Source organism: Biomphalaria glabrata, chromosome 14, assembly GCF_947242115.1.
Source record: "Biomphalaria glabrata chromosome 14, xgBioGlab47.1, whole genome shotgun sequence".
In the NCBI taxonomy this organism is placed as follows: domain Eukaryota; kingdom Metazoa; phylum Mollusca; class Gastropoda; family Planorbidae; genus Biomphalaria; species Biomphalaria glabrata.
In genome coordinates, this window is record NC_074724.1 from 27,281,914 (window position 1) to 27,307,618 (window position 25,705).

At 36.2% G+C, this 25,705-nt stretch overlaps 1 protein-coding gene across 5 annotated transcripts in view; it reads right to left on the bottom strand.

Annotated features, from left to right (window-relative positions):
- Window positions 1-25,705, bottom strand: part of LOC106055158 (cell adhesion molecule DSCAM-like) — an 89,857-nt gene that overhangs the window by 15,547 nt on the left and 48,605 nt on the right. For 3 of the 5 annotated variants that reach the window (XM_056010264.1, XM_056010265.1, XM_056010263.1), the window contains 26 exons: window positions 12,629-12,787; window positions 10,220-10,372; window positions 9,459-9,749; window positions 8,830-9,099; window positions 8,387-8,487; window positions 7,933-8,128; window positions 7,491-7,601; window positions 7,234-7,392; window positions 6,986-7,140; window positions 6,745-6,868; window positions 6,315-6,617; window positions 5,828-5,978; window positions 5,356-5,504; window positions 5,019-5,168; window positions 4,304-4,471; window positions 4,066-4,136; window positions 3,346-3,598; window positions 3,096-3,242; window positions 2,784-2,939; window positions 2,475-2,611; window positions 1,747-1,903; window positions 1,229-1,343; window positions 923-1,077; window positions 773-790; window positions 472-570; window positions 97-282 (listed from right to left, as the gene is read on the bottom strand). In XM_056010264.1, the coding sequence (XP_055866239.1) occupies window positions 97-282; window positions 472-570; window positions 773-790; window positions 923-1,077; window positions 1,229-1,343; window positions 1,747-1,903; window positions 2,475-2,611; window positions 2,784-2,939; window positions 3,096-3,242; window positions 3,346-3,598; window positions 4,066-4,136; window positions 4,304-4,471; window positions 5,019-5,168; window positions 5,356-5,504; window positions 5,828-5,978; window positions 6,315-6,617; window positions 6,745-6,868; window positions 6,986-7,140; window positions 7,234-7,392; window positions 7,491-7,601; window positions 7,933-8,128; window positions 8,387-8,487; window positions 8,830-9,099; window positions 9,459-9,749; window positions 10,220-10,372; window positions 12,629-12,787 (4,134 nt within the window). The remainder of the gene's footprint in view (window positions 1-96; window positions 283-471; window positions 571-772; window positions 791-922; window positions 1,078-1,228; window positions 1,344-1,746; window positions 1,904-2,474; window positions 2,612-2,783; window positions 2,940-3,095; window positions 3,243-3,345; window positions 3,599-4,065; window positions 4,137-4,303; window positions 4,472-5,018; window positions 5,169-5,355; window positions 5,505-5,827; window positions 5,979-6,314; window positions 6,618-6,744; window positions 6,869-6,985; window positions 7,141-7,233; window positions 7,393-7,490; window positions 7,602-7,932; window positions 8,129-8,386; window positions 8,488-8,829; window positions 9,100-9,458; window positions 9,750-10,219; window positions 10,373-12,628; window positions 12,788-25,705) is intronic. The other 2 variants (XM_056010267.1, XM_056010266.1) reach the window with 1 other exon arrangement.

Below are 25,705 nucleotides of genomic sequence, written 5' to 3' on the forward strand. Positions count from 1 at the left end.
CAATTACATTAAGCTAAAGAAAATCTGAATCAAATCTTAAGTTTTCTATAATAATATTATTATTGTTAAGCATGCATTCAATAGTTGTCTCCTTACCAGAGCCATTTGTCCTAGCTGTGACGGTTTCAGAGTCCAGACTGTCTCCTAGCTTGTTGAAGGCATGGATCATAAACTTGTACTGTGTCCCACACATCAAATTGTTTGCAATGAATGTTCTGTTTTGAGGACCAAATGACAGCGCCTTCCAGCCATTGTGTTCTTTCTTGTAATTGAGCACAAACCCTGAGCAGAAATAACGTTATGAAACAGTGTGCTTTCTTTATGAAGAATACAATACAACTATTGCATTCTATATCAGTTTCTAAAATTAGATTCTCTTTCAAAATGTAAAAAGTTTGGAAAAAAATTGTACAAAAAAAAAAAAACAACAACCTACACAAACCAACAATCTAACTTAAGTGAGAGTCTCACCTTGTATGGGACTGCCACCATTGCTGCCAGACAACCAATTCACCTGTATGGTGGTTGTTGTTGTCAATACTAAATACAGGTGAGGAGGATGTGGGGGTGCTGTGGGTACAGTCAAACCAAATGTTATAGATTTGTGTGCACTCATGAAATATCACTTTATAATACCGTTACTTAAAAAAATGAATTTTAATTTATGCACTTCAATAAACTATAAGGCTGTATTTTTCATTTGATGAAAATGAAGCGATATGATTGAACACAAATAGTGTCCTAAACAAATACAAATGAGAAAATGACTTACTTCCTTTATGATCTCCAACTGTCAAAAAAGAGAAAATTCCAATGTATTATAAAACTTCAAGATTATACACTTTATTTAAACATTTTTCTGAACATATTGTTAATTAAGATGGTGAAATTTTCATTAACTAATATAAGCAAACAAAATTACCTTGAACTCTTAGAGTGTATGCTATCTGGCTGCTACCATGGGGGTTTTCGGCAAAACAGGTGTAGTTGGCTGCATCAGTGCCAGTTACTGAAGTGATGTGAAGAGAACCATCTTCTGTCATGTAGATTCTCTCAGAGTTGGTAATGGCCTGATTTCTAGAATAAAGAGTTAAACATAAGATAAGTACATACACCAGTCAATATTTTTTTAAGAACGCAGAAAAAAAAAATTGGGGTTTAGATTATGGTAGGTTTGTTTGTAAAATAAAAAATATATAGGTATGAGTAGGATTTGTTGATTGTTTACCTAAGCCTCCACTGAACATTAGGTTTGGGCTTGCCAACTGTTATACAAGGAAGTGTTACATCTTCATGCCATGACACTGTCAAAATGTCTGAGAAACTAGCAATCCTGGCAGGAGCTTTGGAAAAAAGAAAAAGGTAAAGGAAATGTTAAGATGCAAAATAAAAGATTTTGTCTCATTATTAAGTTGGCAGAAACTTGTTGTATTAACATATGACTCAGTCAAATCATTACGTGTAAACATACACATATAATTTGACACAATTTGCACTTGTAAAAAATATTAATGAATTAAAGATGTCTTTCTGGTTGTGTCACATGTTTTAAGTTTTTTTTTAAAATCATTTAATAAACATCTCACTACCAAAAACTAGAAATTTTGATTTGATATCTTTGTGCTATGTGTTTCTTCATTCAATATTAACATTTATTAGATTATAAAGAAAATAGTTTTGTGATTTAATGAAAATTGCCAAACATCATCAAAATCTATCAAATGTGTATGATGGCTTTCAACTTACCAACAATAAGAGTACTTGCACCAATATACTTTGTTGTTCTGCCTTCTCCCATGGCAGTGGATGCTGAAGCCCTGAAGGCATAGTCCAGTCCACGCAGGAGACCAGCCATCATGTAGTTGGTGACATTGGGGGCCAATTCATAGACTACATCTTCAACCTAGTCAAATAAATAACAGATTATGAATATATATAAACAGCCATACACTGACTTTATTTTTAAGAAGTATAACAATGCATTTTTAAAAAATTTGTTAATATATATATAATATTTTTTATATTTAAATAAATTTGACAAAATACAAATACAGTATAGTCAATCAGTGATAGTGTGTTCTTTTTATTCTTTGAAGAAGAATCTATTTTTCAGTGAAAAATGACTAATAAAAGATCGTGTTTTGGCAAATAAAAATAGTTGTTAAAAAATGTGTGGATAATAATTTCATTAAGACCAAGTATATTCATTTCATCTGATTGAAAGATGCTGAACAGTGTGAATGCTTTCATAAATGTAACGCCATTAACAGGGAATGACATCAAAGAAAAGCTGACAACATTCCCTTGATGTTGATGCTTTAGTTGAAAATATATATTACATCGAGATCTGATAATGATGTCAATGATCACAGTGATCTTGAAAAGCAAAAAAAATCTACACAACAAATTAAATAAAAAAATGTTGATATTACAGTGTGGCTATAATATATTGTAAATGAATTTCAAACCTATACCTCTGGAGAGCTTTGATTATTGAAGTACAACGTATACTTGGTGATGATACCATTTGGTCTAGCTGGTGGTGTCCAAGAAATCATTATAGCAGTGTCATTTGTGGCAAGGGCTTTAATATTGGCTGGGGCATCAGGAACTGGAGAGGCAGAACATAGATGAACTTAAATATGGAAAGAGTGAACTGAAATACTACTAAAAATAATCCTAGTGATGTTAAACTAACAGTTCCCTTGAAAACTGCAACCAATCAAAGTGAACCTTTATGCACTAGACAAGCCTCATTTCATTGTACTTATTTTAACACTTACCATCTTCTCTTGTTCTGACATAGACTGGAGGACTTCTCACGCCCTCTCCTTTCCTTGTATAAGCTAAGACCTGGATGCTGTAGTTGGTGAACTTTTCTAATGAAAAAAGTACAATCTCTAGCTGGCTGGACGTCTGGAAGTTGGCATCACTCTCATCTAAACAAAACAGCATTTGGTTTTAATACATTTACTAAGGTTCTTTTCAAATCTCAGTAACAATGAAGTTATCTATGCAGTTTGAATTAATGTACTTAAGAGTTTATCCATATTCTTTACATAGTAAATATCAGTTAAAAAAAAATTGTACCTTACCTTCATCAAGTCTGACTGGTTTATACAAGATTTTATATCCTTGAAGAATGCCGTGCAAAGTAAACAGTGGAGGAGGTGACCAGGCAACTTTGATACTCTCAGAACTCAGTGGAGTGGCCTGCACTCCCTCTGGAGGCTGACTAGGAACTGAAAATCAGAGCATGTGAATATTTAGGAGAACTCTCTTATAGAAATATATCACTTACAATAGCCAATTTCTAGTTAAACACTTGGTGTAACAGATGCTTACCATCTTCTAGTGTAAAAACATTCAGGTTTGTAGATGCAGGACTGATGCCTTTAATGTTGTATGCCTTGACATGGACAGTGTACTGGGTGAACTTCTTTAGCTTGCCGATGGTGTGTTCAGTGGGGGACTTGCTGGGGTCAGTGCCCTCAGGTACTTCATGAGTCTGGTAGATGAACTGAGCTGGACTCTGTGTTTCCTTGTAACCAATGTAGTAACCTAAAATTTTGCCATTCTGATAGCCCATCACTGGTGGCTGAGGAATAACCAAGTTTTACAAGTTTCAAGACATCATATTTTTCCTTTTTTTTTTTAAAAAAGGGTTATCTAATTTTATAGAAAGGAGATAGAACTTCTTTAGAAAGGAGATAGAACTTCTTTAATGTAAAGTCCTTAATTACTTTAGCCATATTTCAATAAAACAACAAGAGAAATAAAAGGAAATTGGAGATTTAATCTATCATGTAAATGGGTGTATAACATAACTAATAAAACATAAAAACGTGCAAATTTCTTCTTACTATGTAAAACATCAATAAAGCTTATGTATAAGACCTAGTGCTATTGAATCTCATTAGTAGGTATTCTTGGTAACAAGGTCAAAAGTTTGGCAATTTATTACATTATGGGTTTAGAATAGTTCAGATCATTCGCATTATAATTAAACTGATTTACACAATTATTTATTTCAACAGATGTGTGTATTTATAGTTGTGACATTACCTCCCACAAGACCTTAAGAGCTTGTGATCCAACAGCCTGTACAGTGACTTTATCTGGAGGTCCAGTGGGGGCTGCAGAAATGACCAAATTACAGAATATTTTAAAAAGTGTGCTTCTATTCAAAAAAATGAAACACTTTAGTACACCTAGATAAAAAAATAACAATTATAAAGCATGGCTGAACAAAAAAAACTGTACAATTGAATAAATCCTAAGAGAATCATGAAAATGTGTTTACCTTCTTCTTGTAAGGTAGCCTCCACGATCTCACTGGGTTCACTGTAGCCAACAGTATTGTTGGCCAGCACTCTGATGTGATATGTAAATGATGGAAGCAGATTTTCCAAGATGGCCTGCTGTTTGGACAGTGCAACTGTTATATTGGGAAGCACACCTTGCCATACATCTGTGAGAGACACACACACAGACAATGTCCAATGCATGTTAGAACAATGTATTTGAAGATCCATGTATATAAAGATATTAGCACAGATAACATCAATTAAACATAATGTATAGATATATAATAACTAATAAGTATTAAATAACTTTGCAAAAGGTAAAATATAAGAAACTTTATAGAAAACAATCTTAAAACAAATATTTTGCTTTAAAACACTAGTTTGTGCTCAATAACATTAGCATACAATCATCCTTATCTTTTAATATTTTGTTTGAATTGATTTGCACTTTTTAAAGAGAGATAGTATAGGGAACTTGACAAATTTAAATGTTAATAAAGTAAACTAAAGATCTGTAGAATAGCTATTAATGACCTATTCACTTCTTGTTTTTCAAGAGTCCAAATTATGAGCTAATTAAAACTAACTTCAAATGTTTAAAGTATTATATTTTTTGGAAAATCTGAATATTACATTTCATCAAGACATAATAATTTGTAAAGCTGAAACAAAAAATAGTTGAAAAAATTTGCTTTTTGGTTTAATAATGACCTTTTTTGGGCACAGTACCTGTGCTGTTTTTGTACTGGACAGTATAGCCGATAATTGGACTGTTGCCATCAAATGGGGCCTCCCATGTGACCACAGCACTGCGACTTGTGATATTCATTACGGTCACTTTACCAGGTGGTTCTGGAGGCTCTGGGCAAATGAAACGAGAAATTATGTTTAAATGTAGGAGAGGGATATGAAGAACATTGCACGAATAAATTAGTTAAAGTATACAAAGTTAACAAGAACTGAATCAATGCTGACAATATACTCTTCAAGTATCAAAATTTTCAATATTGATCAATGGTCAAAAAAGTGTCATTGTAATCTGACTTACCATGAACAACCAAATAGTTAACTAATACTCCATTTCCAAAGTTATTTTTGGCATTACATGTGTAGAAGCCAGAGTCAGCCCTGGTTGTTGGGGTCAAGGTGAGCTGAGACAATTTACCCCGTGGGGTGGACTGTGACACAATCTTGGCTCTGAAACAGAATTATTACCAGCAATGAACATCACAAAGCTATTTCAGCCACTGTCTTAGCATTTTATCTACACATGGTTCTTTATAGTTTATAAGTCATAAAAAAAACTTAATGAAGTCACAAGCTTCCAACATCTCAAGTTTCTCATGATCCAGATTGCAATGCTATTATTTTCAATTAAATTCAACACAGCCTACTCACAGAAAGGATCAAGTAAACCTTATATATAATATATATTATATAATTAAACCTTTAACATCTAAAACTGTAAGCTCTGTCGAACCAATGATTACCAGCAGATTTTAATGTAAACATAAGTGTACCTTTCATTTGTAGGTGAGGTACTAATAGGAGAGCCTTGAAAACTCCAAGAAATTGACAGCGGCTTGTCACCCACAGCCTGACACTCTAAGGTAACACTCTGACCTTTCATGACGGTATAATTATGACGAGGTTCATTGAAGCGAGCAGGGACTGAAATATACATTCACATAGATGATATATTTACTGAGTGGTGTAAAGGCTAATAGAATAACAAGCAATGACAATTAGTGAGAAAAAGGAATGATTACAGTTCTATATTGAAGGCTATACCATTTTAAACACATGTCCCTAAATCTGATTTCAAGAAACTGTGGATTTGATTTTTGAAAATATATTATGCAATTTTAGAATACAAATTCCTATGCGTGTACTAAATTGTTTAACATTGGGTTAATTATTGTAATAATAATATATCCTTTAATGACTTTTAAAAATATGTTTCTACCAGTGGTAATTAGTGAAACTATTGTAACTACCATTACTTACTGTGAACATTCAGATGTATGACTTTACTAATGTCAAAGCCCACTCCATTGCTGGCCTGGCATAGATAGTAGCCGTGGTCTTCCTCCCTGGCATTATTGATGACCAGTGTTCCATTGTGGTACAGCTGGCGATGGTCCTGGTTAGTGTCAAATGTCAACTGCTGATAGTTACGAGGGATCAGACCTTCAGCCTTCTTCCAGACAACCCGGGGGTCAGGAGTTCCATCTGCCTGGCAGTCCAGCTGCACAGACTCATGAAGGACAACAAAAGAATCTTCAGGCTCCATGACCCATCGTGGGGGCACTGATGATATTTGTAAAAGAATTTTGAAATCAGAGGAAAGATCAAAATATTTCAGCATGCAATTAAACAGCTAAACAGAAACTAAATGAAAGTAAACATTGAAAGAAATCAAAACAAAAGTAAGTACCATCAATATGTAAGGTGGCAGTGTAGTTGACAGAAGCCGCAGCATTGCTTACATAGCAAGTGTAATTTCCATCATGCCTAGGTGTAGCCCCATTGATTGACAAGATGGAGTAATCCCCCAGTTGCTGATATAGACAAGAAAAAGAGAACAAAAAAATCATTGGTCAGTCAAAACTTAAAAGTCAACAATGCTAAAAGTGTTGTTTTTTTTTTTACATATTTTAGGCGGCAGAGCGGCAAACCTGTATTCGAATGCCAAGATCCTGTGGAATAGCACGACCATCTTTTTCCCACTGGATGGTGATGGGCAGATCTCCACTGATTATTGCACAAGTGACTAGGATTCTATCCCCTTGCTTCCTCTGCCGGAAGTGGAAGGGATCAATCACAGGTGGCTCTGCATGAGTGAAAGAGAAAATATGGTAATATACCGAAAGAATTAGACTACAAGGGCATAATCTATGTCAAGAGGTCTTCTGTAAGTGCTTACCCACGACTGCTATGTGCATACTCCTCTCCATTCTTTGTTTTTCTCTGTTGAGGGCCACACATGTGTACTGGCCAGAGTCTTCTCGCTGGACATGGCGAATAACCAAAGTTCCATTCTCAAGAACACTCTGCCTGTGGTTGATTGGTAACTGTGCTGCACCTGGTTAGAAACAACCATATGGTTGATATCAATACTCCCCAAAATCAACAAATTATACCATGGTTAAAATAAACAATATGTTTGAAAATTCTGCTGACCTTTGTACCACTGAATAGAGTCTAACGGATATCCCGACACATAACAACGAAGTGACAGATCTTTACTGGCTGTTGCAGTCACATTGGGCATTGGTTTTATGAAAGGACTTCCTGTGTTAAAAACAATAATAATATAATAAGTCATCTGTCAACATATGACTAATATGTGACTTTCAGGTCAATCACTCTTATTTGAATGAAATTAATAACTTTATTTCATACCAAAACAAAAAAAAATAATTAAATCAACTTTTTTTTCAGAATACACCTCCTCTTTAACTATATACTGTATCAAATAAAAGACACTTTGAAACAATACTTTAAAGCATTTTTGCAGTAAAATAATGTAACTTTTCTAAAATATCAGTTATTTCCCTTTGTACAATTACCACTTTCTATTCAAACTATAGTTCTTAAATGAATAACATCAGGTTTTACCAACCGTAGACATTGAGCCTATTAGTGTGCTTGGCCAGGCCCACTTTGCTGACACCATAGCATGTGTATTCCCCACCTAGCGCCACCACCACACTAGAGATGTTCACAAAGCTCATGATGTCCCCTTCTGTGGTCACAAAGCTGTTCCAGGCAATGGCATGGTCAAGAGGAAGGTCAGCTCCATCCAAAGACCAGGTTACCTGTGACACAAATAATATGATTTTATGACCAGAAAAAGATGTTTTTTTTTGCCTGATTTAGTTAAAAGCTTTATATATTAGATGATTTATAGCATTCAAATAGTTTATAATACATATCATATAGATTTATTTACTAATTCTATATACACAGATCTAGTATGTATTACATTTTGCAATATTATTAATAAAAAAAATACTTTGCAAAAAAAAAAGCAAAAAGGAAATTCTAACAAGAACAAAACATAAAGTAACTACTACCTGTGGAATAGGATTGCCAGAGAATCTGCAGTGCAGAGTAACCTTTTGTCCAGTCTGAACAAATTGTTCTTGAAATCCATCCAGCCATGCAGGCTGAGCAGCTGTAATAGTTTTGGGAAACAAACTCATTTTATTTTATATTACACTTTTTGACAAAAGTAAATTATATTTGCTTCAGAATTATTGTTCTAACTGCAATGAAAATTAGCCTTTTTAATCTGGATGTTACTGACTCTGTCTGGATCGAAATTGATTTAAAGAAAATTTTTCTTTGGTAAAACGATATCTTTTTTTTTTTTTTTTTAAAGATATGGTTGCATCAAAATATATGTATGTGTGACATATATTAAATTTTTCTGACTAAAAAAACATGTCGAAATATTTTTTTTACCACTGTATAAGAATTTGTAAGGTAAAAAAAATTAAATATCCGCAGCACTAACCTCCCAATGACAACTGTCCAGCACCCTGTGCAGAGTCTCTGTCATTTCCAATGAAGCACTGATACATGCCTTGGTCAGACCTGGTCACTTCTTTGACCACCAGGGTGACATTGTTTTCAAAGTAAATCCTACTGCTAGTCTTTATTGGATGACCATTTATGAACCAGTTGATTGTGTTGATAGGATGCCCATAAGTAGTACAATTAAACCTAGCGGAGTGGCCAGCATCCACTATTTGATCTGATGGCTCTATCAGAACTGACAAAGGAGCTTTGGAAATAGAAGAGTAAACAAACATTTAGGCGAAAATGTAATTCTATTTATAGCACTAAGACCAGTAATATATATATATATGTTTTTAATATAAACAAATGATCTCTAATAAGAAAAAAAATATTTTTGAGCTTTTCAAAATTCAGTGTGTGAGTAGCATTTACTAACTTATCTGACTGGTGTAGATTTTCAAACATTATATACTCTGTTAAAGTGGTTACCAATTCATTAGCAGCATTTTTTTACAATGCAATCATGAAGGATGATGATATTAGGGGTATTGATAACTACACAGTTACTCCTGATTTGAAGAGCTAAAACAATGATTGGGAAAAATAATGAACATAGCAACTTACAAGTAACAGTTAAATGTGTAATGGACGAGTCGTGAGCATGATTATTAGTACTGATGCAAATGTATTCTCCGCTGTCATAAACTGTGGCATTCCTTATCAAAAGGTTTCCTCCCCTGGCTGCCAGTCGCCAACCATCAATGGCAAGGGTAATAGTGTCCTTTTTCCAAGTAAATCTAGGTGATGGGTAGGCCTGACTAGCCACACATGGAAGCTCGATACTTTCTCCTTGACTGATGGTAACTGAGGGTAAACTGTCATGAATAATGGGACGTTCCCCGCCAGCAGGTGGCTCTGAAAAAATCAAGAAAAGTACATTAAAAATTAAGTAACAAAATTACATGAAGTAACAAAAAAGACTTTAAACTTACACTACTTACAGTAATTGTAACTAGATCTAATCATTATTATACCCAGGGCTTTTTTTGTGACGATACAGCGTACCGGCACCTTTTTGAAAAAATTATTACTTTTCTTGCATTTTAAATTTTAACGTAGATCTATATTATTAATTTTTAGTAGTTAAAAGTTAGGCAATCAACTACTGAGTACACACACCTATTTTTTTTTTTTTTTTTTTTACAAAAAAAACAGCACTGATTATATATAGATCTAGATCTATTATAATAATATATAGATCTATATTATATATACCCTATAATTAAATTAAGAACAACTGAAAGGGATTACATTATTATCATTACAATTTAAATAATCTAGATCTATCTAGACTCCAGAGTCACTCTAAATATAGATCTACTTACCGTGAATTCGAATGGTTGCGCTCTTGCTGGTTCTGTTTTCGCCAGTGAGAATATTTCGCGTGACGCAGGTGTAGAGTGATAACATTCCCGTGTCTTCGTCTTGCACATTTCGTATGTGTAGCACTCCGTCTTGCAAAATACTGACACGACCATCTAGACATGTTTGCAAATAGAATAGACTCCATTAGTGGCATTAGCCTCATTAGGTCAGAATTAGAAAACTATAGGGTCAACTAGTCTAGATCTAGTCTTACTCTAGATTATTATTATTTTTTTTTATCTCAAAGATTGTAGCAGCAGTAGTTTTTTTTTGTTTCATTGATATTCTAGATTCTTGATCTAAATTAATTTCCACAAAGAAAAGAATATCGGATTTTCCATATATTATTTTTGCAACTGATAGGTCTGAACTACATAAACATTAATTCAAATTTCACACTGATAATACTTTGTGAGAAGTTTTATAAATAGCAAAAGATAAGGTTTTAAAACTAGAACTATAGACCTCTATAGTGATTTTTTAAAAAGATATCTTCTTTACATGTATGACTATTCTTTATATTATTGTATTGTATTATATAAGATAAGAAGAAGATAATACAGACGTTACTTCAAAAAAGAAGATGATTACGTCCTACGCGTCGTGCATCTAGTCATGCATATTAACCAATGACTTAAATTCTGCCAAGTCACTTGTTTTCCTGGCCAGCTCAGGCAACCCATTCCATGCTCTAATAGCGCTAGGGAAGAAGGAGCATTTGTACAAATTTGTCCTAGCATATGGAACGAGGAATATGTGCCTTTATCTTTGTGTCTTTCTGAGTATTTGATTAAATTTTGTTTTTGTATTCGAAGATAATGGTTCAGTGTTTTATGTATAATTGCTGCTTTACTTTTAAGTCTTCTATCCTGAAAGCTTTCTAAATTTAGTGATTTTACTAAAGGTGTTACTCTAGTTAAATGTGAATATTCGTTTGTAATGAATCTCACTGCTCTATTTTGTGTTTGTTCAAGTTTCTTAATGTTTTCTCGAGTTGAGGGGTCCCAAAAAGAGGATGCATATTCTATTATTGGCATAACCAAACTTAAATAACAGTTTAGTTTTATGTTCTTATTTGATTTATAGAAATTTCTTTTAATAAACCATAATGCTTAGTTGGATTTTTAATAGTTTTATCATTATGCCCCGATTCCATGACAGTTTTTCATTTATTAAAAAACCTTGGTATTTTGCGTTTTTAGTCTATGTTACTGATTTACCATGAATAAGATAAGTGGAATTAATTTGCTTTAGTTGTTGTTATTTTTGTTACTCTTAATAACTGTCATTTTTTCTGGGTGGAAAGACATGCTCCAATTTGACTAGTGTAGCTGAACAAACTAGGAAACAAAGAGTAGTAAAAAAAAAAGTACTTATAGTAATTAATTTTTTTAAAAATTAATGAATGGAAAACCGAGGGGGAAAACAGGTAGGAAAAAGACAGTCTTAGAAGAAAAAGAATCCTTTCAAAACACATTTTCTTGTTGTTGTCGTATTCGGTGTAGGTCTAAGTTGTGCGCGAACGTGTCTATTCAATGCAAATATCATCAGTCCAAGACCAGTGGCTAATCCAAAGACTCGACGGAATCCAATGACCTTATCTGTGCATAAACATTACTTTAGATTGTCTACAGAGAGTACACAATGAGTAGGCCTACAAGGAGGGATGCATATCATTGGTAACACCTTGTCCAGACTTTCTTAATTTCACGTCAAACCCAATGCATTCATATTCTTTCTATTAATTTGTTTACCTTAAGATAAGATATTATAAATAAGGCATCTTGTACAATTCAGGGGAGGGAATAAACTTTCGGAAGGCCTACAAAGTAAATAAGAAGATATTATAATCAATTTGGTAATTCAGGGGAGGGAATATGCTTTTGTTGCCCAACAAAGTGCTAAGAAAACATTGCAAATAAAGCATCTTGCGTAACTCGGTGAAGGGAATACATTCTGGTAAGCCTACAAGATGAAACTATTTTTAATGCTTGTCTTTGATGTTAAAAGAAAGCTCCAGCTTCATCGCTGCTTCAAAAAGTCATTTATTTTGTTCTTTCAATTATTGTTATAAGATATTTGTAATGCGCGGGCTATATTGTACGTTCAGTGCAATCACACGGCTAGAAGTGATTAACATTAATGTCCATGTAACAATTCAAATCACTTGTTCATTTCAAATAACATTTGCATTGGTTTTTCAAAATTCTGTTGTATTATGAATCATATATTTTTTTCAAGTCAAATTTCCTTACAGTGTACTGGCGGATAGCCCTCTGATTACAGCAAAGGGGGATAGCTCTTATCAATGAATCGTATTGTATCTGGTTACATCTGAGAGGACAGAGAGTTAGCAAGTAACTACTGACCTGATCGCAGCTCCATATCACCCCGGGTCCATCCAATCACCTTCACGTACTCAGTCACGTAAGGAGGGTTGATGACACACCTGAGGACGGCCGTGCTACCTCGCATGACCCACATGTCATTCAAGGACACATCATAGTTTGTGTACTGCTCAACCAGAACTAGAAGATTAAAAAAAACATGATTTTTAAAAAAATAGGATACCGAACAAAGGGGTAAAATGAATTGTAATAACATTAGCCATTATCAACGCAATTATTGTTATCGCCGATCGTTAAGCCAGCCCTTCGCAATGGATAGTCACAGACCCGAAGCGAATGACACGAATTCCCATAATCCCCAACACAATGTTTGCTCCCTGTTCGTTTCACTTTCAACGAGGATAAAGCTCCGTACAAGCGATCATGTCTTTGAAGCTTGACTACGCTTCTTTATCCGACCGCGAGAGGGGGGTATTGTTCTACTAATGAAAATTGTGCGCTGAGGATTGAAACAAACAATGTGCAGATACTGGTCTTGACAGTATCATTTTCACGTCCCGGTTGACCGGAAAGAAAAAAAAAAAGAAATGTGGCTCAAAGCAAGAGAGACAACACGATGACGTGAGAGCAAAGAAACACATGTGACGTTTTGAATTATAAAGTAATTCCATACAAAAAAAAACTACAGACGATTAAATATTTGGATTACACTGTTCTAATGTTTTGTTGCATTTAAAATGAAAAATGGTTTTGGGGGCACATTGATATTAAATTATATTGACCCGTGTCGGACTAACATGTTCTGGCAATAGGATTCCAGTTAATTGTGTGATTTACGATAGTCGTGCAGTGGCGTGGCTAGGATGTAAGTATCATTTGTGGGCCTCTACATTTTGCGTAATATTTAATATTTAGTGTAAAAAAAACAATTTCGAACACTCATTTGGGGGCCCCTCAAATGGGGGCCCGGGGGATTTTCAAATTCCCCGTCCCCCACCCAAACTACGCCACTGTAGACAAACATTGCTTAACCACATGTCATTCCTATTATACAATTCAGACTATAATAGTGGACTCAACGGTTCCTTGAAGTCGCCTTTGCTGGAAGTTGTAGACAATCTATTACGTATAAAATGCTTCCAAAAGCACGCGTCGCAAATAGCTTCTGACAACCAATCCAATTCTTAGTCTTCACTTGAAGCTCAGACATTGGATCCCACTGAACTGATATCACTTGTACAGAAGAAGGGACAAAGTGGACAAACCAGACACCCAGCCCAGCAAGCCCCGGCTAGCTACCCACGTAGGAGAAGAAAGTCTCTGAATTCCATCGTCTGCTGCCTTTTGCACCTACGTGTTAACTTAAATATATAGAGAAGGCTTCGGAAGGAACCGGTGACCCTCAGGTACAGTGCTACAACCTGGCAGAACCTGCGACGCCGCTGATCTGAAACAGTTTCTTTGAACCCGATAGGAGAGGCGGAGGGGGAGGGGACTGTTGTGTAGGCGACATCGTTCCGATCAAAACTAATGCCAAGGCTTTCATCTCATTCTTTATGAGATGGTCCATAGTCTCTTCCAGACTGAAGGAGGACATAGATAGTGTAACACACGTTAAGCTTGATTTGTGCACTATATCTGAACACAAATAACGAACACGCATTGTGTTAACATCTCTTTTTTTTTTCACTCATTCCATGTAGTGCATGGCGGCTACTTCTATTAGAAACAAATTAATTCCACTTATCTTATTCATGGTAAACCAGTAACACAGACTAAAAACGCAAAATACCTAGGTGTTATAATAAATGAAAAACTGTCATGGAATCCCCATATTGATGAAACTATCAAAAAATTAAACAAAGCACTGCGGTTTATTAAGAGAAATTTCTATAAATCAAATAAGAACAAAACTAAAATGTTATTTAACCTTGGTTAGGCCTATAATAGAATATGCATCCTCTGTTTGGGACCCCTCAACTCAAGAAAACATTAAGAAACTGGAACAGACACAAAATAGATTCATAACAAACGAATATTCACAGATAACTAGAGTAACACCTTTAGTAAAATCACTAAATTTAGAAAGTATTCAGGATAGAAGAAAGTAAATTATACATAAAACACTGAACCATAATCTTCAAATATAAAAACAAAATTTAATAAAATACTCAGAAAGACACAAAGATAAAGGCACACTCCTTGTCCCATATGCTAGGACAAATCTGTACAAATACTCCTTCTTCCCTAGTGCTATTAGAGCATGGAATGGGTTGCCTGAGCTAGCCAGGAAAATCAGTGACTTGGCAGAATTTAGGTCAATGATTAATATGCATGACTAAATGCATGACGCGTGAAAGTGGAAGTACATTTTTCCTATTTATATCAGTAGTTAGCAGTCTCGTGGCGGCAGTGGCGTAGCTCAGGTGGGGGGTGAGGGGGAATTTTACCCCCCCCCCCCCGACCCTACTTGAGGGGGGCCCCCAAATGAGTGTTCAATTTTTTTTTAAAATTACGCCATTATCTCATGTCATGATGTCGAATGTCAAAATGCAGGGACCCTAAAAATATCAAGCCACACTGGGCCTCTAAATGATGGCAAATTATTAGCTACGCCACTGCGTGGCGGAAAGACATGTAATTCTATATATGACAAGAACAGAAGAGAGGAAACAGTCTTGAATCTTACGGATATCACCTTTTTATGAAATAACGTCTGTATTATATAAGATAAGATAAGGATATTACCAAAAATAGGATAACCTGAAATGGAATAACAAAATGCCAAAATATCGTATTATTATTAGAAATTCATCCCTAAAGCTAACGTTTTAAAAGTGCACTTGAGGTTGCACTTTGGCGCCATAAATGGCTGTGCCGATCGATGTCAAAAACCCAAAACAACAACCTTATCAGCCATCAATTTTAACAACAAAGGCAAGGGACGCAAATCAAATGAAATGGGGGCCGTCTGTTATGGAGTTAATCTTTCTACACTGTACCAGCGCTGATTAGTGAGAACAGAAATTATACAAGCTTTAGTCTTTATTTATATATATATATATATATATATAGTAGTGTGTGTCTTGTGTCTGTACATTTGTTGTCTTAATTGTCAACCGTACCATTTTCACAGTAAACAAATAAAGACACACAAACAAAGGGGGATAAAAAAGCTTTCTTTGTCAACACAAGCAAACAAAACTATTGCTTTTTTTTAAATGTATATTTAGCTCCCTTAGAAATACGAACCCAAAATAGGAATAAAATGGGGAGGGGGGGGGGAGTAAGAGTCATTCTAATTGGACGTAAAGCAAGTAATGCATGTGATAACAATGAGGTTTTGAAGAGAAGTCTCTAATTTATAAGATAAGAAAAAAGAAACGAAAGCGTTCCAATGATAAAGGATTATACAAAACTAGCCAGATACGGCCCGGGGCCTTAGTTTGTGTATCAATGATCTAGCGCCATATACTCTTACTAATAGTAAATACTGTGAAAATGGGTTTATCCGATTTGTTAAAAGGTTGAGTTCTTCGAGATAAATTAAGGTATTTAAACAAAAGTATTTTACAGGTTTTCTTGTTGTGTGAGATATATTTAACATAAACTACGGTCTCCGCAGTTATCTAAGGAACATTTATGCCAAATTTTACCAAGATTTGTCGAACGGTTTTGATTTCTATTCAGGACATACATACATAATACATACATACATACTCTAGGGTTTATTAAAAGAAATTTCTATAAATAAAATAAGTACATGGCACTTTATATATTAGATAAGAAAAAAAACCCAGTTAAAACTCGTAGATCAATGAAGATATTTATCTCTCTGGTAAAAAGCTTGAATACTATCCCACACCCATTCTCGGATCAAGTTGAAACTTTAAACAATTATTTATTATACCTAAAAAACATAACCAAGAAGTCAATTAATTGTTAATAATTAATTATTTTGTTTGGCATCGAAAAAGGTAAATAATTTCTACATTATTGAAAAATATAGTTGTAAAATGTGGATTTCCTACTCTTAGATAATTTTTGTTTTTAAAGGTATTTTTTATATGTTGCATCTTTATAATGTCTGAAAGTCAATACAAATTTATGTCAGAAACATATAAATGAAGGGTATCATCCAGTATTACCCTACAAATGATACAAGACAGCAATAGTGGAAACATCCATAGAGCCAATACATTGACAATCTATTTAAGCTACAAATGAGGAATAATTATTTTATTACTGGATTAAATGAGAGAGAGAGAGAGAGAAACACTTACAGAGGCGAAAAAAAAATACCCAAAGGGAAAAAAGCGGGCAGTGAGTGTACAAGGCAAACGATGCCCTGGAGATGTGACGTGTTTTGTAGGATCTCTTGAGATTCGGGGGTTTGGTGGCACAACCGAACTGCATGGTTTTAATTGGGTTTTATAATCCCTTTGGGTATAATTACTTAAATCATTTTACGTTGAATTCTATCTACGCCCCTCTTTCTAACGTAATCTTTCGTCTCGTATTCCCTGTGCTAGTTATTTTAGATACAGCTTCAATCATGCATGTTTTTGTCTCCCTTGATGTTGACTCTCGTATCATTAGAGGAAATAGAAAGATAAACGGAAGGAGAGCTTACAGACGACACGCATTAGGTCATAGACTAAATAAGTTAAAGACTGTTTGGACACACGCAAGGCTGTAGACTAAGTCCTTACCCTAAGGCCACATTACAAATAAACTTCCTTAAATGTTATGGAGATTTAAACTGAATTCCATTGCTGTTGAAAGTAAATATGGTATTTTTGTTTGTTTGTTTTTGCTTTGAAATATTACTTCTATTTATACGTTTGGCACTTCCGTGTCAACGAATTATTGATCATCATCATCAGTCACCTTGACTTGTGTTGTAAGGGTGTTGTGACATGCCATTTCATGCCGGATTCTAAAAGACACCCACAGGCCTGGTCACAACAGATGGATATTTACTGCCCTCTCCCCCCCCCCCAAACCTTTACTAACATCTCATGCTGTTCGATAACATACGGGTTTCAAGCAGCAGCATACCAAGATAACACTTGAGATGACACGACACCGAGTAAAACAAAAAGAACTAACTAGCAAAAGTGTTTATTGGAACATATATTAAGAAAGTTGATGGGAAGGGATGACACCCTGAGCTACCGCACCAGGTGCCACCGACACTGTCTGGGAGGTTTCCATTCTGTTTTTAGGTGATCAGTTGGATCTCTACTTTATAGGTGATCAGTTGGATCTCTACTCTACTTATTCCAGAAGAGTTAGAAGAGTCTTATCAAAGACGAAATGTTGTCCTATTTGCTTTTATGTGGAAAAAAAACGCCATATGATTTTTTACAATTTTATTAATTTAAACGATCAAAACAAGACTATGGCTTAAATATTCCTGGTCCATTGGTCCATTGGTGACATCGATGGGGGCCACCTCTGAGTTTGTGTAATAACACAAACTCTCTTTGTAATCTTGTTTTATCTAATAACGTTTTTTATTTGAATCAGTGATAGCGACTCTGACCGAGACCATTCGTTATAGAGGGCCTCAACACTGACCGGCAACGTCGCAACATGTGAAGACCAATAGCTCGTTGCCACATTGTACTGACTTGTGACGTAGCAAAGAGCTATTAGTCTAAACTGCCCATATGTTGTGACGTTGCAGGCCAGTGTTCAGACCTTCTATGACGATTGGTCTCGCTCTGACCAATTCTTAATGGCCATGACGTCAGACTAAATTAAAAACTATAAGCAAACATTGTTTCAACAAATTTAACAAAACAAAGAAAAGTTAAGCTGACAGAAAAATATTGGGTCTTTATACCCAATCTTCAATACATATTGGATTTGGGATTTTGTTTTTAATAAAGAGGTCCGTCTACTAACAAGAGATGCAGGACTATATTTTTAAAAAGTATACATCAGAAACGGAAACAGAAAAATGCAAAAATTAAAACTGTACTTAAGATAGCGTGGGATAGGTCAAAAGGTCTGCACTGAATGAAACACTACCAACGTGTGATAATGGGGATTAAGTTAACTCCACACAGTGGCGTATCAGTTACTTTAACGTAGACGGGAACTCAACACCATGGAAACGGAAGTCGCGCAGGTAACTTGAAAATAAACAAAACGAACTGAAATATATATATTCAAGTGCTATGACAAGCTTCTGCCTTAAAAAAGAAAAGATTCGAATTTCACTGTAGACCAAAGTAATCCATCAAGATGACACCTTTTTTTAAAAATGTTTATCATATAGCAAGGACAGCCATAGATAATTGGAGGCCCCAGGCTTGATTTCGGTGATCCCCCCCCCCCCCCCCCCCCGGAAAACGAAATGGAAAAATAAAAAATATACAGCGAAAAAAAAGTTTGCAATTTATTAAAAAACCAAGTGAACTCCAGCAATAACATTGAAGACAAGTTTCGCTATTTCTTCTCTAAAATGTAGAAACACATTATGCGAAACCCTCACTAATTGAAGGCTCTAGTTTGCCTATGCCTAAGGCCGGCCCTGCCTATAGTAACTATAACATTAACAAAAGAATAAAGTACATTTTTTAGGGGTCTAATGCGCTTAATGGCAGCTAATGGCGTAACGTGTTTAATATGCTTCACAGAATAATGTGTTCAACATTATAATACAGTATAATTGTGCTTAATGAAACAAATGCGCTTAGTTGCAAAGCTGAAAGCTGCTGGGGAAAAAAAAAAACAAGAACAAGGGTATGTTAATTTCTATTGCCTTAAAACAGGTGTTCCGCTTACTTGCTCAATCCGCTTAATTGTAACAGTAAAGCTTGTCGGAAGCTATTGCAATTAAGCGGATTCCACTGTATTCTCACGAGTCTCTCGTAACTAAGCTCGTCAATGGCCGCCGTCGTTGCCTGGAAACTAGATACCACGCGCATAAGAAAGAAGTCGGGCATCTAGAAGATTGAAATTACGACACTTAACAGCTTTAATGTACGATATTTGCGACATTAAAAAAAAAATTACAACAATTGACGTGAACCTTGGAGTCTATCGAGACATTTAATGCGAACAAGAACAAAGAGAAAAAAAATCGGTTATAACGGTTACATACGATATAATAATAATGGCAGTGTCTTCGAGTCCGAAGATTAAATATGAGTAGGCCTACAGAGTTTGACATGACTACGCAAACCCAGTTTTTCCGCCTCTCGTGCAGACAAAGCCGTTGTCCGACGGCGGTCGTCAATAAGGGCTTTCCTTTGGGTCTCAAATGTGTGTCCCGCGGCCTTTGTTAGAGCTCCCAAACACCTTTCCCTTCTCTAGAGCAATAAAAAAAAATCGACTTGAGAAATGTCCATAATGAGGACAAATTAGTGATGCCCAAACTACGGCCCTCGTGCCATATCCTGCCCCATGGTGCTATCCGGCCTCTCGAGACTTGTACACACAATGCATAAGTCGTCACAGTTTCACTGGCGAGACACTCATATATTTTTTTTTGGCGTGATGCGTGTGTAAAAATCTATTTGGCTCCCAGTCCGTAAAAAGATTAGTCATGACAAAATTGACTTTTATGTTTGTTGTAGATTATGACTGAAAATTAAAGACAACTGTCTGCATGAAGTAAGGTGACCAGAAACGTGAATGATCAGGACCAGAAAAAGTTGGAGAGCTGTCTGATCTGGAAACTATTGCGGAATTTATCTCGGGTATTAGAGTAGTCATCTGATCCCTCTATTTTAATAACGCAAAACAAATTGATGAAAAAAAGGCCGGACATTTCACACTAAAAAACAATGCCTCCCCCCCCCCCAAACTTCTGATAACCCTATCATTAAGACATCTGGACTATCTATTAGCGTAGGAAAAGCCTTGACCATATTCTATAATTCAAAGATTACACTCTTTGTATCAGTTTTATTCATGTCTGAGCCTACTCGAAATAAAATGTTTCGCTTCATTTCTTCCAACTTTTTATTTCACTTAATGGGATGAGCATTACCACTAAACGGATAAAAAATGAGGACAAGAAATCATTGCAGTCTAGTCGTTTATCATTTACTCGAGGTACTACGGTGTTGTATTTAAAGCGACAGATGCGACAGTAAGAGATGAGAGAGACACAATACACACATTGTTACACACACTCACATAAGGTGAGTGTTAGTTTGGGGAGATGGCCGGGGGGGGGGGGGAAATCAAGTCAGTGATCGAAAACAATCTCATTAAATTGATTAAACCCTAAATAGAACACGATTACATGATCGGATTTTCTCCTTTGTGCCTAGCACACAATAGGCTCTGCGCGATGACCCAGTGCCCAGTACTGCTAGCCAGTGGTGTAAACATTAGCGTGTGATTTGCGAAATGTTGAGACCCGTATTATTTGCGTTACGTTGACTAGTTTGACGCCGCTGGTCATCTGGGGACTTGCACTTTTATGTGTGCGGTTCCAGGTATCTAGTTTGTCACGTGAGGGTCGTTGTGCAGAACACATGACACCCTCGTTAATCTTAGGCCATAGAAACAGATGACCTTTATATTATCTGCCCGTTAGATCTCAGCGTCTGATAGGGGAGACTACTTTCTTTTTTACTACATAACTTGATGACATCATTGTGACAAACACTTATATGAAAGACTAATTTTATGGCATCTATGAAACAAGCTGAAATTTATATCACATACTTTGACATGTGTATCACATTGACATGAGTATCACAGACTTTGACATGTGTATCACAGACTTTGACCTGTGTATCACATACTTTGACATGAGTATCACATACTTTGACATGAGTATCACATACTTTGACATGAGTATCACATACTTTGACATGAGTATCACATACTTTGACCTGTGTATCACAGACTTTGACATGAGTATCACAGACTTTGACCTGTGCATCACACACTTTGACATGAGTATCACAGACTTTGACCTGTGTATCACAGACTTTGACCTGTGTATCACAGACTTTGACCTGTGTATCACACACTTTGACATGCGTATCACACACTTTGACCTGTGTATCACAGACTTTGACCTGTGTATCACACACTTTGACATGAGTATCACAGACTTTGACCTGTGTATCACAGACTTTGACCTGTGTATCACAGACTTTGACCTGTGTATCACAGACTTTGACCTGTGTATCAAAGACTTTGACCTGTGTATCACAGACTTTGACATGTGTATCACACACTTTGACATGTGTATCACAGACTTTGACATGTGTATCACGGACGTTGACATGTGTATCACAGACTTTGACATGTGTATCACAGACTTTGACCTGTGTATCACAGACTTTGACATGTGTATCACAGACTTTGACATGTGTATCACAGACTTTGACATGTGTATCACAGACTTTGACCTGTGTATCACAGACTTTGACATGTGTATCACAGACTTTGACCTGTGTATCACAGACTTTGACATGTGTATCACAGACTTTGACCTGTGTATCACAGACTTTGACATGTGTATCACAGACTTTGACATCTGTATACTTGGTTTTTCGAAGTTCTCTTCTATTTCTATGTTTCAAAGAAAAAAAACAAAATCTACTCTTTTATTTATATGAAAAGCTTAAGACCTGACTACTATTACTATCCATATCTAAATGTTAAATAAACCTAAATAACACCTATCAACATTGTACAGTGCCTATGACAGTGCTAAGCCATCAGCAATCTTGATCTCTGCCTTTGACAGCCCCCCCCCCCGCCCCGCCTTTACCACAAAAATCTTACACCCAGTAATAAACTTATTTTACACCTATCGACATTGTACAGTGCCTATGATACTGATAAAACATCAGCAACCTTGATCTTATTTGCTTTTGACTTACCCCCTCGCCTTTACCAAAAAATAAATAAATTCTTACACCCAGTGAGAAAATAGGTTTGAGTAGGCTACACGTGAATGCGACAGTACAAGTCTATGCTCTCGTGATTGTGACGTCTAAATGACAAAGACTTGGAGGCATTTCTATTTTAGGAAAATGTGCACCCGTCCCGTCCCCCCCGGGTCCCCATCTTTCTTTTTAAAACATTGTCGCATTATTACGTCTTCGTGCACACCCATGAATTAATACTTCTGCACACACACACAAGACTGTACACACACACACGTGCACAAAAACACACGTGCGCTAAATCCTTTCCCATTTTCGCCTCTTAGCTCATTCAAGTTTTTGTGCGTGTTTTTTATTTTTGTTGTAATTTTTTCTGCAGCACCACTATCATTTAGACCCCCGCCTCCATCCCCTTTTTTGGTCTCTCCCACTCATGCCAACGCCCCTGACACCCGAAGTTCCTGCAGTCCGAGATAGCAGGGGGATCAAAGTAGCCCTGCGCAATCATGTGGTCATCCTAAGGGAGGGGCGCTTCTTTCTTTGTCAAGCCCAATACTCTCTTTGATCTCCTTACCCCTCCCTCCTTTTTTTTTTGGGGGGGGGGAGGGAGGGGAGGAGGTTACCCCACTGCGCTTCACTCCGACACGTTTCTACAAACTGCGGCTCAAAATTCTATCAAAGTAGAAAACGCCCCCCCCCCCCCCGTTCCTCTTATTATTTTTCCCCTGCTTTTAATGAACTACCCCCCCCCACCCTATGATTATTTTTTCTCACACACACACACACACTAAATTCCAACTTAATTTATGAAACGCTTGTTTCTGTGTCAGCACGCGCATATTCAAGTCCACCCCTCTTGCTCTCATGTCCACCCCTCTTGCTCTCATGTCCACCCCTCTTGCTCTCATGTCCACCCCTCTTGCTCTCATGTCCACCCCTCTTGCTCTCATGTCCACCCCTCTTGCTCTCATGTCCACCCCGGTCTTTCACTCACACGCCACTGCCATGAACATCTCCCCCCCCCTTTTTTATTTCCAGTCCCAATTGCTTCGACCCTATTTCTCTAGCCCCCCCCCCCAAAAAAAAAAAAGAAATCGCCCTGCAGCGCCCCTACTCTTATCGTCTTTTTTCCCATGCACCAAATGCATTGCAACAACCCCCCTCCTTTTTCCCTCCTTCTTTTGTGAAATTATCTGCAGTGAACGATGTGTGTGTGTGTGTGTTTCATTTCTCCCTTTGGGTGATGTGACGTCAGAAATACATCTCAGGGCCGATCGTTATTGCAGTTTGTGAACCGGGTTAAGGGAGTAAAAAAAAAAGAAAAAGAAGGAGGTGGGGCAGAGAGAGGCGGGTGTTTGTGGACGAGGGTTGGCCAAAGGAAAGTTGAGGATGCATGTGTGCATAGGAACACACACACACAAACACATAAACACATAAAGTAAAATACAAAAGTAAAAAACATCGCCCATATAGCAATCTGTACCAGAAGTTTGTTGTTGTTTTTTAAATTATCCCTTTCTCACATTTTATTCATTTATAATAACATCAACTTATTCGAAATAATGAGAAGTAGGTACGGATACGTTATATTCAACTAGCCGGATGTGATTAGGTGGCCCGCAGACTTTTTTTTTGTGTCTCACTGATCTAACACCATGTTCCTTTGCCTAGCTAATATAAAATACTGTGAAAACGGGTTTACCCGATCCGTTAAAAAAGTTTTCTCTCTTTGGTTTTTATTATTTGTATTTTTAGGGCCTTCTTGCTGTGAGAGAGACATTTAACAAACACCAAGATCTCACAAGTGATCTGAAGAACATTCAAGCCAAATTTTATCAAGATTGGTCAAACGGTTTTGATTTCTATTTGGGACACACACACTCCTTACATTGCGCCTTTATATATTAGATTGTCGACCAACACAACACAATATAGGGAAAATATTCCAAGAAAGACAACTCATTTAATATTACTTAGTAATTCGTTTATATAATATTTTACATTGCTAGAGTGTAATATGAGAGTGCAGAAACCAGTTTTAAAACGAAATGATTGTGAGTGGTTTTGAAATGGTGACACTGCGTAACATTTGTTCCATCCGCAGTGGAGATAAGAAAAACAGTTTATTATTTTTATTTTTACATTTTTAGTTTAAAAAAATCAGATTAATGTACTCGTGCGCCGGGCCTAATTAGCTTAAGCACTCAGTCACCATGCCCTAGACAAAAGAAGCCCATTCTGTGTGTAAACAGATCTTCAAATATTCTAGAGCTGTGAACTAAGACTCCTAAGGTTAGTAGGTATTATATTACCTCATTTAGTTTGATAAAAACAATATCAATATTCATAGATATGGCTAAAAATGTGGGGATTTATCCCCTTCAATAATTGTACACATTATTTCTCCCACGCCCATTCTTGGATCTAGTTGACACTTTAAACACATATTTATTGTATCTAACAAAACATGAATCAATTATTGGCTACCTTCAGCCGTAGAGAACTTTTTCAATGAACCGTAGGGTCCTGTTCGCGAGAGACTTTTCCTTCCACAAACATCGCAGATAAAGGCGGCATTTGCACATTTGCATTGTTGGGGCCAGCCATTTTCCATTTGACTCGCTTTTCTTCCAGAGTTGACGCCAATGCTTTTTTACTGTCCAAAAGCTTTTTTTTTTTTTATATACCGCCACGCTGACAGAAAGTAATCAACCAGTTCTGTGAGCATTTAGCTGTTTAAAAAGTGTAGGCTGAGATAGAAATAAGATTAATAGCACTTTCATTCAGTAGACGTTAATTACACAGAGAAGAAACAAAAAAAAAATTATTTATAGTTTTTTATAAGACAAGATGTCTGGTAAACAAGGGTGAGTCACTCTGTAGATGCGATAACATATGGCTCCATGAGTCATGGCTCTGATAATAATCGCCTCACTTCAGAATGAGCTGATAACTGGACCAATTGATGCATTGCCAGATAATGAGCAAAATAAGAGAGAGAACTCTGGAGATAGAGTTGCATGCTCTTGTTATCACCCCTTACCCAGTTTTCCGAAAATAATAATAAAATAAAAATGTTTTTATTTAGATATTAGTGGATTTAGCTCCAATTTCTTTTGGGAGTTATAATCAATAAATTCAATAATTAATTTGAGTAAAGTAAAGGTAAAATCTAAAAAGGTTTTCGTTTGAATTCGTACCGCATTCGTTTCGCAATATTTGTTGA